Here is a 12,816-nt window from a genome sequence, read left to right on the forward strand (position 1 = left end):
GCCTTTGGTCGTAAGGTCTTGCAAGCAGTTAGCCCGCCCGAGGGGTGAGTACTCGCTTATCCTCTCAAGGTGCTGGCCTGAAAGACGTAAGGGGAAAAATCAAGTTACTTACGCTAACGTCTTTTCCGGGAGTCTTTCAGGCCAGCACCGGTTTCCCACCCAGTATTGATATGATTTATGTGAGCATGATTTGTGGTGATTACGTTGTCTCACGTTGTGTCTCCCCCAGGTGACCAGAGGATGTTTGGTGAACTGAGGTCGGAGGGGAGTGGAGGTCTTTTTATTTTAGGGTGGAGGTGTTTCCTCAGATGGGGAGGAGCCGAGGTCTCTCAAGGTGCTGGCCTGAAAGACTCCCGGAAAAGACGTTACCGTAAGTAACTTGATTTTTTTTTGTTGTCATTTTTTGTGATTGTTCTACTTTTACTGTTTTATTGTTACTGTTTTATTGTTAATCATTTCTGTTTGTAGGAATGCTTTCAGCTGCAACACTGACCTGTTTATTCTGACAGCAACAGGAACTTGCTCTCAGAATAGACATAAATCAATGTGGGCAGGGCTGTTGGATGAGATTTTTCATCCGCAGTTAAAAAAAGAGCATATATGCCGAAGCATGGGGGTCTGGGGTGGCCAGTCGGTGGATGGCCCCTATGCTTCGGCATATATATTTTATATTTGTTGGCACATTTCATGTGTGCCCACCATTAGAAGTGGGTGGATGCAGGGAGGTTTTCTAATGGTGGGCATACCACGCACTTTTTCTGGCAGAGATTTCTTCTCTTTTTTTTCATTCAGCCCACAGGCTGCATAAAGAAAAAAAAAACATAGCATATACACCCAACAAGGACCAGCGACGTACTGGTACATCACTGGACTTTGAATGGTTATACCAGGGTGATGCCTGCAGCTGCAGGCATCATCCTGGTATCATTTTTTTCAGCCGGCAATGGGCTTTCATGTAAAAGCATTTCTAGTGGCTAATTAGCTGCAGGATTGCTTTTAAAAGCAGCAGGAGAAAATGCTGCCCCCTCCCCCTCCCTGAGATAGCATTAAAAGTGATAAAAAAAAAATTAAAGGGACAGTGTAAAAATAATTAAATAAATCAGAAAAAGAAAAAAAAAAAGTACCCTCGCCCATACGCACCCGCGCACACCTGCGGTTGTGAGCGTTGACCCTGTGCCAGTATGGAAACAGCAATTGCACCATGCATGTGAGGTATCGCCATGAACGTCCGATCAAGGGCAGTAATTATAGCTCTAGACCTCCTCTGTAAATTTAAAATGGTAGCTTGTAAAGGCTTTTAAAGCGTTGCCTATAGATATTAAAAATGTATGCAGTTTGTCGCCATTGCACAGGGCATGCGCAATTTTAAAGCATGTCATGTTTGGTATCTATTTACTCAGCATAGCATCATCTTTTATATCATACCAAATAATTGGCCAATATATTGTGTTTTTGTGCATTAAAATTAAAAAAAGTGTATATTTTTCAAACAAATTGCGTTTGAAAAATCGCTGTGTAAGTAATATGTGAGATAAAAAATTGCAGCACCCACCATTTTATTTACTAGGGTGTCTGCTCTAAAAAAATATATAATGTTTGGGGGTTCACTTTAATTTCCTAGCAAAAATACTGATTTTTTTAATGTGAACAAAAAGTGTCAGAAAGGGCTTGGTCTTCAGGTGGTTAGAAGAGTGAATGATGTGTGGCATAAACTTCTAATGCTGGGCATAAAATGCCCCCACCCCCCAAAATGATCCCTTTTTGGAAAAATAGACACCCCAAACTATTTGCTGAGAGGCATGTTGAATCAATAGAATAATTTATTTTTTGGAAAATGACAAAAAAAAAAATTACACAAAATTGGCATTTAAATAATTTATTACTCACACAAGCCATATGTAAATGTGGAATTACTCCCCAAAATACATTCTGCTACTTCTCCCGAGTGTGGGGGTACCACAGGTGAGAGACATTTTGGCAGTCTAGCCAAGTATAGGACCCCAAAATCCAATAAGCACCTTCAGGCTTTTAAAGGGCTTTATTTCCTCGTTACACTTCCTGACTACCTATCACAGTTTCTGAGGTCCTGGACTGCCAGAATAGCACCAAACCCCCCCCCCCAAATGACCAATTTTTGGAAAATAGACACCCCAAGGAATTTGATAAGAAGCATGGTAAGTATTTTGCAGATCCCATTTGTTGCCACAAGTTTTTGGAAAATGAAGAAAGAAAACAAAAACATATTTTTTCTTTTCTTTTTTATATTTCAAAACCTTGTGAGGAAAAAATGAGATCTGAAAAATACTTACCATGCCTCTTTTTAAATTCCTTGGGGTGTCTACTTTCCAGAAAGGGGTCATTTGGGGGGGTTGGTTCTATCCTGGCATGTCAGAGCCTTCAAAACTGTGATAGGTAGTGAGGAAGTGAAATGAAGAAGTTACACACCCTCAGGCTTTCAAAGTGGTCATTGGATTTCAGGCTCCTGTATGTGGCTAGGCTCCCAAAAAGTCTCATACGTGTGGTATCCTCATACTCGGTAGAAGTAGCAGAATGTATTTTGGGGTGTAATTCCACATATACCCATGGCTTGTGCAAGAAATAAATCATTTAAATCACAATTTTGTGTAAAAAAAAAAAAAAAGTTTTTGTCATTTTCCAGAAACTTGTGGAAAAAAAATAAATCTTCCAAGGACACAATGGGGTTATTTACTAAAGCTGGAGAGTCCAAAATCAGACTCCCTTCTGCATAGAAACCAATCAGCTTCTAACCTCAGCTTGTTCAATGAAGCTTTGGCAATGAAACCTGGAAGCTGATTGGTTTCTATGCAGAATGGAGTCTGATTTTGGACTCTCCAGCTTTAGTAAATAAACCCCAATATGTCTCTCACCAGATAGCTTAGGGTGTCTACTTTCCAAAAAAGGGTCATTTGGGGGTGTTTGTATTATCCTGGTATTTTAGCACCTCAAGAGATGTGATGGGCGGTCAGAAAGTAAAAGCTGTGTAAATTTCAAATTATCTATACCATAGTTTGTAGACGCTATAACTTTCACACAAAGCAATCAATATACACTTACTGGGATTTGTTTTACCAAAAACATGTAGCAGAATACATTTTGGCTTACATTTATGACTAACTTTGAGTTTACGATATATTTTTTATAGCTGAAAGTAGAAAATATTGTTTTTTTTCCAAATTTTCGTGATTTTTTTTGTTTATAGCGCAAAAAATAAAAAGTGCACAGGTGATAAAATACCACCAAAAGAAAGCTCTATTTGTGTGAAAAAAAGTATGTAAATTTTGCTTGGGTACAGCATTGCATGACCGCGCAATTATCATTTGAATTAGTGCATTAAGGGGGGTAAATCCTCAGGAGCTCAAGTGGTTAAAGTAACTTACTATTTAAAGGTTTTTTATATCTCATCTAGGAGGTACATTGTCACTTACTTAGAAATTAATCCGGAACTAAAGGCAACTATTATACACATTATCTAGTCAAATAATAGTATATACAATAACATACAACTACATGAGGAAAACAATTTTCTAACACCTAAACCACACTTTATACATTGTGGTATTTCCAGTTCCGGTTATTACATGGGATGTCATTAATAGAAAATATACAAATTCAGTCTTACTCTGTTTGGGAAATCTCACTCATCTACGGATCTTAACCCCTTCACGCCGGCGCCTCCCGGCCCTTTAAGAGTTTCAGAAGGCGGGACGGGCGGGGCGGTGTTTTAGGGACATGTGACCGCCGTGATACATCCTCACGGCGGTCACATGATCGGGAAAGTTCGCAATCGAAAGAGGAGACCGGGACCTTTCCGTGACTACCGGACATGTGTGCTGGGAGCACGCAGGGCGCGCGCTCTTGGAACATATGTCCTTTTTTCAATAGAACGCAAATGTGCGGCTGCTCGGTGTCTAAGCCCAGACGCCGGGAGGCCGCACGTTTGCGTTCGGCCGGCGTGAAGAGGTTAACTTCTTGCCAACCGTCACACACAGGAGTACGGTGGCAAAGCAGGCCCCAAGCACTGGACAACGTACGTAGAAGATGATCCACGCTCCCAGGCAGGGGGTACACACACATGCCCCCCGGCCCGGCAGTGCTGTGATTCGGTACAGCCCCGATCAGTCATCATGTCATGCAGATCTGCTGTAACAAATCACAGATCAGACTATGCCTGTGATTACAAAACATAAATCACAAACTAAGAAAAAAAATAAAATTAAAAAATGTAAAAGTTTAATAGTTGTATTATAACCATTGTTGTTTGCTTTGCAGGAACGCCAATCAGCTGCAGCACTGATATGTTTAATCTGACAGCAACAGGGTGTTGTCCTCAGAATATATACATCAGTGCCCACAGTGCTGCTGGGGGGGATTTCTCATCCGCAGTTAAAAAAATAACATATATGCCCAAGCATGGGGGCCTGGGGTGGTCAGTGGGTGGATCACCCTATGCTTCAACATATATTTTTTTCACTTTTTTTATGGCACAGATTTTTTCATCTACATTGTTCAATGTGAATGGAGGAATGTGTTAGGTTCCTATGGCCCTAGGGGCAATATTCTTCCCTTTGACATTAACAATGGGACATAATTCCTCCCACTGACACTAACGATGGGGCTTTATTCCTCCCACTAACACCAACAATGGGGCACTATTTCTCTAATACCAAAAGTAGGGCATTGCTCACTCCCATTGACGCCAGGACATTTTCTACTCTCACTGGTCACAGTCCAGCCCCTCTATAGTCTGAAGAACAATAAACTGGCCCTTTGTTTAGGAAGTATGGAGACCCCTGCTATATACCTTCACCAACTCCCTCTTAGATCCTTTGCTATCTAAATACTTTAAAGATTATTACCTTCACCGTCCTCAATTAGACACTAAAGGCCCATTTACATGTCGGTTAATTCCCTCACGACCCCCCCCCCCCTCTAACCTAGAGACTTTACAAACGCATCCTTTATTGGTTATCTCACTCCTGCCCCCTCCCTCTAGATTTATTTCAACTTGTAATCTGTTAGATTTTGTTAGACTTGCAATCTTTATTATTATCCATATCCCCTCATACTTATCTTGGTCATCATTTTTACTGGTTACTTGCTTTTTACAAAACCCCATTTATACATAATGCACTATATACAGCTATTCTGTTTTCTTTCATATAAAAAAAGGAGAAAGAAGAAAACAAAATAAGAGGAAAAATAATAATGACTGTAATATAGACTTATATAAGTCTATAAAAAATCTATAAAAAATATAAAAAAAACCTGGCTCAGACTCTACTCCACAACACCTCCTCAAAAGCATAATACAAAATGTTTTTTCATACCTCTGGGGACAATCCAGTTACACCATACAAAAGTTAAAAAAATATAAAGTGTACTTTATTCAGAAACACAGAATCCACAGAGGAACATACACATATCAATTCAAACTATTTGGGCAACAAATGTTAAAACAACGTGATCCAGCATCTTCTCTCATTCTATGGGTGTTCATACTGGTAAAGACTGGGATGAATTCTGAGTTTACACCCTAAAACTGAGACTAGAACATGCGCCATTTGATCCTTCATATATTGCACATATTACATACAGTCATGGCCGAAATTGTTGGCACCCTTGATATTTTTCCTGAAAATCAAGTATTTCACACAAAAAAGGTATTGCATTAACACATGTTTTGCTATACACATGTTTATTCCCTTTGTATGTATTGGAACAAATATAAAACAGAGGCAGAAAAGCAAATATGACATAATGTCACACAAAACCCCAAAAATGGGCTGGACAAAAGTATTGGCACCCTTAACTTAATATTTGGTTGCACACCCTTTGGAAAACATAACTGAAATCAGTCGCTTCCTATAACCATCAATAAGCTTCTGACACCTCTCACCCGGAATTTTGGACCACTCTTCCTTTGCAAACAGCTCCAGGTCTCTCTTATTGGAAGGACACCTTTTCCCAACAGCAATTTTAAGATCTCTCCACAGGTGTTCAATGGGATTTAGATCTGGGCTCATTGCTGGCCACTTCAGAACTCTCCAGCGCTTCTTTGCCATCCATTTCTGAGTGCTTTTTGACGTATGTTTGGGGTCATTGTCCTGCTGGAAGACCCAGGATCTTGGACGCAAACCCAGCTTTCTGACACTGGGCCCTACAGTGCGACCCAAAATCCTTTGGTAATCCTCAGATTTCATGATGCCTTGCACACAGTCAAGGCACCCAGTGCCAGAGGCAGCAAAACAACCCCAAAACATCATTGAACCTCCACCATATTTTACCGTAGGTACTGTGTTTTGTTCTTTGTAGGCCTCATTCCGTTTTCGGTAAACAGTAGAATGATGTGCTTTACCGAAAAGCTCTATCTTGGTCTCATCTGTCCACAAGACGTTTTCCCAGAAGGCTTTTGGCTTACTCAAGTACATTTTGGCAAACTGTAGTCTTGCTTTTTTATGTCTCTGTGTCAGCAGTGGGGTCCTCCTGGGTCTCCTGCCATAGCGTTTCATTTCATTTAAATGTCGACGGATAGTTCGCGCTGACACTGATGCTCCCTGAGCCTGCAGGACAGCTTGAATGTCTTTGGAACATGTTTGGGGCTGCTTATCCACCATCCGGACTATTCTGCGTTGCAATCTTTCATCAATTTTCCTCATCCGTCCACGACCAGGGAGATTAGCTACAGTGCCATGGGTTGCAAACTTCTTGATAATGTTGCGCACTGTGGACAAAGGCAAATCTAGTTCTCTGGAGATGGACTTGTAACCTTGAGATTGTTGATATTTTGCCACAATTTTGGTTCTCAGGTCCTCAGACAGTTCTCGTCTCCTCTTTCTGTTGTCCATGCTTAGTGTGGCACAGACAGACACACAATGCAAAGGTTAAGTGAACGTCTCTCCTTTTTATCTGCTTTCAGGTGTGATTTCTATATTGCCCACACCTGTTACTTGCCCCAGGTGAGTTTACAGGAGCATCACATGCTTGTAACATTCTTATTTATCCGCAGTTGTGAAAGGGTGCCAATACTTTTGTCCAGCCCATTTTTGGAGGTTTGTGTGACATTATGTCGAATTTGCTTTCTTTCCTCCCTTTTTTTGTTTTGTCCCAATACACACAAAGGGAATAAACATGTGTATAGCAAAACATGTGTTAATGCAATACGTTTCGTGAGAAATACATGATTTCCTGGAGAAATATCAAGGGTGCCAACAATTTCGGCCATGACTGTATAAACATTTCTAGAAGGTTAGAAAAAAGAATAATTAACGAGCGCTTGGAGATGTATAACAAGCAGCTGGCATAAAAGGCACAAACCTCAAACCTTCACACTAAGACAATATCACATGCAGCGCTATAAAAAGTATAAAGTAACATATACAGTAATATGTGATGGACTACTAGTGCTTAGTAGTGATTTATAGGTGTCCACATAGTATAATGCAATAGTCCCAATAAACTGTGCAGGACGTGATGAACTCCGTGCTGTGAAGTGTTTAATACTATGCACTCACAAGAAAGCGCATAATATGCGCATTTGAGTTGTCAGACCACTCCTGGTCCCAGAAAAGTTGAACCTGTATGGATCATCTGGCAACCTTGGTTCGTTCGGTGCCCCGGGCTGCTATTAGAGCCGCCATAAAGAAGCGGCTGCCCAATCTTCGTCTGGAAGCCAATGTGGACCTGCTGGAACCTGGATTAGCCCTATAAGGGTTTCTGGATGTCGGGAATCCCCCTGCTGGCCAAGGAGTGACAGAGTGACAGCTTGCCAGATGATCCATACAGGTTCAACTTTTCTGGGACCAGGAGTGGTCTGACAACTCAAATGCGCATATTATGCGCTTTCTGGTGAGTGCATAGTATTAAACACTTCACAGCACGGAGTTCATCACGTCCTGCACAGTTTATTGGGACTATTGCATTATACTATGTGGACACCTATAAATCACTACTAAGCACTAGTAGTCCATCACATATTACTGTATATGTTACTTTATACTTTTTATAGCGCTGCATGTGATATTTCTAGAAGGTTGGATATATAGGTCCCAGTCTTCACCAGCATGAACACCTATAGAATGAGAGCAGGGGCTGGGTCACAAATGTAAAGGTGAACTAACACAGTACAGGTCTCCACATCACCCCCACCCCCGCAGTCCCTGCTGTGTACACCAGAGATTCTGAACTGTCAGGGTCCCCCCAGCCGGTCCAGGAGTCTAGGGATTTGAAATCCCCGCTCTTCTCCTTTTCTCTGCAGAACTTCTGAGATGGACAGGAGTGAGTATGATTGGTCAGCGCCATCACAATAAATTGATCTGGACTGTCCCAGAAGTGCTGCACACAGAAGAGGGAGAAGATCGGGGATTTCAAATCTCTGGACTGCTGGACCTGCTCAGGATCACCAGAGATAAGTACAGCGGGGACTGGGGGTGAGGAGGGTGTACAGAGTTCACCTTTAGATTTTTTTTATATAAAGGTGATTTAACCCGCTAAGTAGAAAAAGAAAAAACAAGATGACTTACATCTGTTGAAGGTGCAGTCACCCAACGGGGTTAGGCCCGGAACCCTCTGTGATCGCAGGTGGAGATAACTTCTGTCTTCACACAGGATGAGCTTGGTCCCTCTCGATGCCCTGGGGGTCCCGATCCTGAGTCCTCTGGGGGGCTGCCAAGTGGGCGGAGAAGGACAAAAAGCCCGTCAGTGTTCTGATTGGCAGAGGCCTCTGTTGGAGTGTGTAATGGGAGTATGGTATATCTGGATCAGAGTCATGATGTTGGATGGACAGCAAAGAGCTGCCGCTTCTTCAGTTTAGGGTGATATATAAAAGTCTGTGGGCACAAGGTACATAGAGTATCGCTCATATTAAATGTAAAGAGATTCAAATGAAATTTCATACATTAAGCTTAAAGGGTTTGTTCACCTTTATCAAAAAACTGCCTATGCAGATAAGGGATGTCTGTAGATAACAGATAGATAACAAACTGTGCAGCTCTGACCGAAGTTGAATGAAGTTCTTGCTATAGGTGTAGGCCATTTACGTTCCTCATGAAGCCTGAATAGAAAATGACCAACACCCATAGCAAGGGCGTTATTCAACTTCCATCAGAGCTGCACAGTTTGTTGTCTGCAGACACCGCTTATCTGCACAGGCAGGTTCTTGGGTAAGGTGAAGTATGCCTTTAAAGTGGTTGTAAAGGCTGAGGGGTTTTTACCTTTATGCATTCTATGTAAAAAACCTTTTGTGTTCTGCTTCCCCCACAGCCCCAAATACTTACCTGAGCCCGATCTCAATCCAGCGATGGGCATAAAGAAGGAGCTCTCCTGGGTCTCTCTCTCCTCATGGGCTAAGGCACAGCGGCGGGAGAAATTAGTTTTCACTGTTGTCAATCACCGCCAGTAAGGAGAGAGTGGGGGGCACTTCCAATATGGATGTGGCTTGCTATGGGGGCATTCAGCAGGGGTGGGGGACCTGAGAAGAAGAGGATCGGGGCTGCTATGTGCAAAACCATTACACAAAGCAAGTATGACATGTTTGTTATTTAAAAAAAAAAAAAAAAGCCTAACAAATCACTTTAAAAGGATGAACTGTTAAAATATGAAGTCAATCAAAGAGCAAGTAATATAAAAATGCATGACTTGGTGCTCTTTCAGGTGCGTGCTGAGACCCATCCTCTGTGATGGGCCACTTTCTGCTGTGTGCGCATCCATCTCGGAGCTGTGCCAGGCAGCCTGTATAGAAGTGGATGCAGATGCAGCAGCTGCACAGACAAAATCTGACATGTGGGCAGGAGTGGGTGCACAGATCTGAATGCAGACACTGTGCGTTTGGATCTGTGCACCCCAAATGTTGACATGTGATTCTCTCCATACAGCCGCTGCGTCTGCATTCTTTTCTATACAGACTGCCTGCACGTGGCTAAGAGGTGGATGCACACAGCAAAAAGCAGCTTAGTGTTAAGGATGGGTCTCCGCACCCCTCTGAAAAAGCCCTTAGACATTCCAATGCCAATCTCCATGCCATAAAATTAAAACTAAAGGTTTAAAATTATGTTCTTCAATTTGGATAGAGAAAGGGAGGGTTATAACCCATCAGCTTTTTTCCCCCATCTGTGTCCCATTGGGAAGACTACCCTTTACTTCTAGTCCCATAGCCAAAACAGGATGTGGAAGGAAATCCCTTTCAAAGTGAGAGAATGCCTGGTTGTCATTAGATTTAGTGTCCCCATTGGAAGATTTTCCCTCTATTCCTTTTCTGGGGACAAATCCAAATTTGGGAATTTCTTTTACTCTCTGTGATAATGGTAAATAAAACAGACTAACAGAGGCAGCAATAAATACCTGATTGGTGTTCTAGTCCCTCACCACTCTTATCTAAAGCTTAAGAAAAAGTTTGGCCTTCAGTTCTCCTTCAAAGGAGACGTTCACCTTTTATAACATGTTACATGTCACGATCAGACCTGCCCCGCACCTCTCCGATCCCCATTGTGACAGCTAGCTAAAAGTGCATTTATTACTTTTTGTTAAAAGGTGAACTTATCCTTTAATTCTAATAGACCTTCTAGCAGTTCTCATCAGGATGGAGCAACAGGACATTCAAACTGTAAGGTTTTGAACCACCTCTATTCGTCCACTAGGTGGAGCATGACCTGGCACAGACTGGCCCCAGGTATAAATACAATTCTCTGGTACAGGGCCGCTGCAAGGATTTTTGAGTCCTAAGGCGAAGGTGAAAAAAACAACTCTTCCCCCCTCCTTTTAACCACTTGCCTACCGGGCACTTATACCCCCTTCCTTACCAGGCCAATTTTCAGCTTTCAGCGCTGCCGCACTTTGATTGACAATTGCGCGGTCATGCAACATTGTACCCATATGAAATTTTGATCATTTTTTTCTCACAAATAGAGCTTTCTTTTGGTGGTATTTAATCGCCACTGGGCGCTTTACTTTTTGCGCTATAAATTAAAAAAAGTGCAAAAAATTTGAAAAAAAAAAAAAAGTTTATTTGTTTCTTTTATAAAATTTTTCAAACAGGTATTTTTTCTCCTTCACTGATTTGCGTTGATGAGGCGGCACTGATGGGCACTGATAGGCGGCACTGATGGGCACTGATAGGCAGCACTAAAGGGCACTGATAGGCAGTACTAATGAGGTGGCATGGATAGGCGGCACTGATAGACAGCACTAATTAGGGGTCACGGATAGGCGGCACTGATATGCAGCACTGATAGGCGGCACTGATAGGTGACACTGATGATGGGTACTGATAGACGGCACTGACTGGCATCACTTCTGGGCACTGACTGGCGGCACTGACTGGCACAACCCCTGGGCACTGACTGGTGGCACTGACTGGCAGCACTGGTGGGTGGCACTGGTGGGTGGCACTGGTGGACAGCACTGGTGGGTGGGCACATGTGGGTGGCACTGGTGGGCACATGTGGGTGGCACTGGTGGGCACAGGTGGGTGGGCACAGGTGGGTGGCACTTCTGGGCACATGTAGGTGGCACTTCTGGGCACAGGTAGGTGGCACTGCAGAGTGGCACAGGTGGGGGCACTGCTGGGCACAGGTGGGGGCACTGCTGGGCACAGGTGGGGGCACTGCTGGGAATGGGTGGGCGGGGCTAGTGGGCGCACTGCTGACCGGAAATGCGGGGGTCACTGCTGGGCACCGATCATCAGGGCACTGATCATCAGTGCCCTGATGATCGGTGCCGATCCCCGCTGTGACAACTGCCGGTTCTCGGCAGTACTTTCCTCACGATCTGACAGCGTGAGGAAAGTGCAGCCGAGAACCGGCACTTGCATTTTCCTGTGATCAGCGTGTCATTGGACACCGCTGATCACGTGGTAAAAGGCCGGTGGGCTCGGCCTTTCACCACATCTCCTGATCAGCTGTGTCCGTAGGACACAGCGATCACGGAGATCGCCGGGTGCGCGCCCCCTGGGGCGCGCAGGAGAGCGCGTTCTGGGAGGACGTCATATGACGTCCACTCAGAACTGGCCGGCCGCGGTGCAGCCGTCCTTCGGCTATGCGCGGTCGGCTAGTGGTTAACTTGACGGGAGATTTTTTTTTCTTTTTTTATTAAATCCTGTTTATGACTTAGGGCGAGGTTTACTGAAACCGGTGCACTCCGAAACTGGTGCATGGAAGCCGCTCAGGTTCTAACTTCAAACCTCAGTTCACCCCAATCCCTGTACCGCCATACCTCAGATCAACCCAATCCCTGCACCGCCACACCTCAGATCACCCCAATCTCTGTATTTTTACATCTCAGATCACGCCAACTCTTACACCTTAAGACCTTAGATCCCCCCAATTCCTGCACCTTCACACGTCAAAACACCCCAATTCCTGTATCTTTACACCTCAGATCACCCCAATTCTTCCAACATCTCAACTTAGATAACCCCAAATTCCTGTACCTTCACACATCAGATCAGCCCAATTCCTGCACCTTCACACCTCAGATCACCTTCAATTCCTGTATCTGCACACCTCAGATCACCCCAATTCCTGTATCTTCACATCTCAGATCACCTCAATTCCTGTCTCTGCACACCTCATATCACCCCAATTCCTGTTTCTTCACATCTCAGATCACCCCAATTCTTCCACCTTAACACCTCAGATCACCCCAATTTCTGTATCCTCACACCTCAGATCACCTCAATTTCTGCAGCTTCACACCCCAGATCACCCCCAATTGGAGGAAAAAGAAGAAGAGGAAGGAGGAAGAACAGAAGGAAGAAAAAGAAGAGGAAAAGGAAGAGAAGGCTGAAAAGAAGGAAGAAGAGCA

General features: G+C 43.6%; 1 protein-coding gene across 7 annotated transcripts in view; it reads right to left on the reverse strand.

Moving 5' to 3' along the window:
• The window catches only part of LOC149463148 (uncharacterized), a 99,205-nt gene that overhangs the window by 20,950 nt on the left and 65,439 nt on the right, over positions 1 to 12,816 (reverse strand). For all 7 annotated transcript variants that reach the window (XM_089675852.1, XM_089675851.1, XM_089675846.1 and 4 more), the window contains one exon: positions 8,541 to 8,682. In XM_089675852.1, the coding sequence (XP_089531978.1) occupies positions 8,618 to 8,682 (65 nt within the window). In that variant the 3' untranslated portion in view covers positions 8,541 to 8,617. The remainder of the gene's footprint in view (positions 1 to 8,540; positions 8,683 to 12,816) is intronic.

Source organism: Staurois parvus, unplaced genomic scaffold (genome assembly GCF_062004578.1).
Source record: "Staurois parvus isolate SC_StPar_1 unplaced genomic scaffold, SC_StPar_1.0 ptg000159l, whole genome shotgun sequence".
Taxonomy (NCBI): Eukaryota; Metazoa; Chordata; class Amphibia; order Anura; family Ranidae; genus Staurois; species Staurois parvus.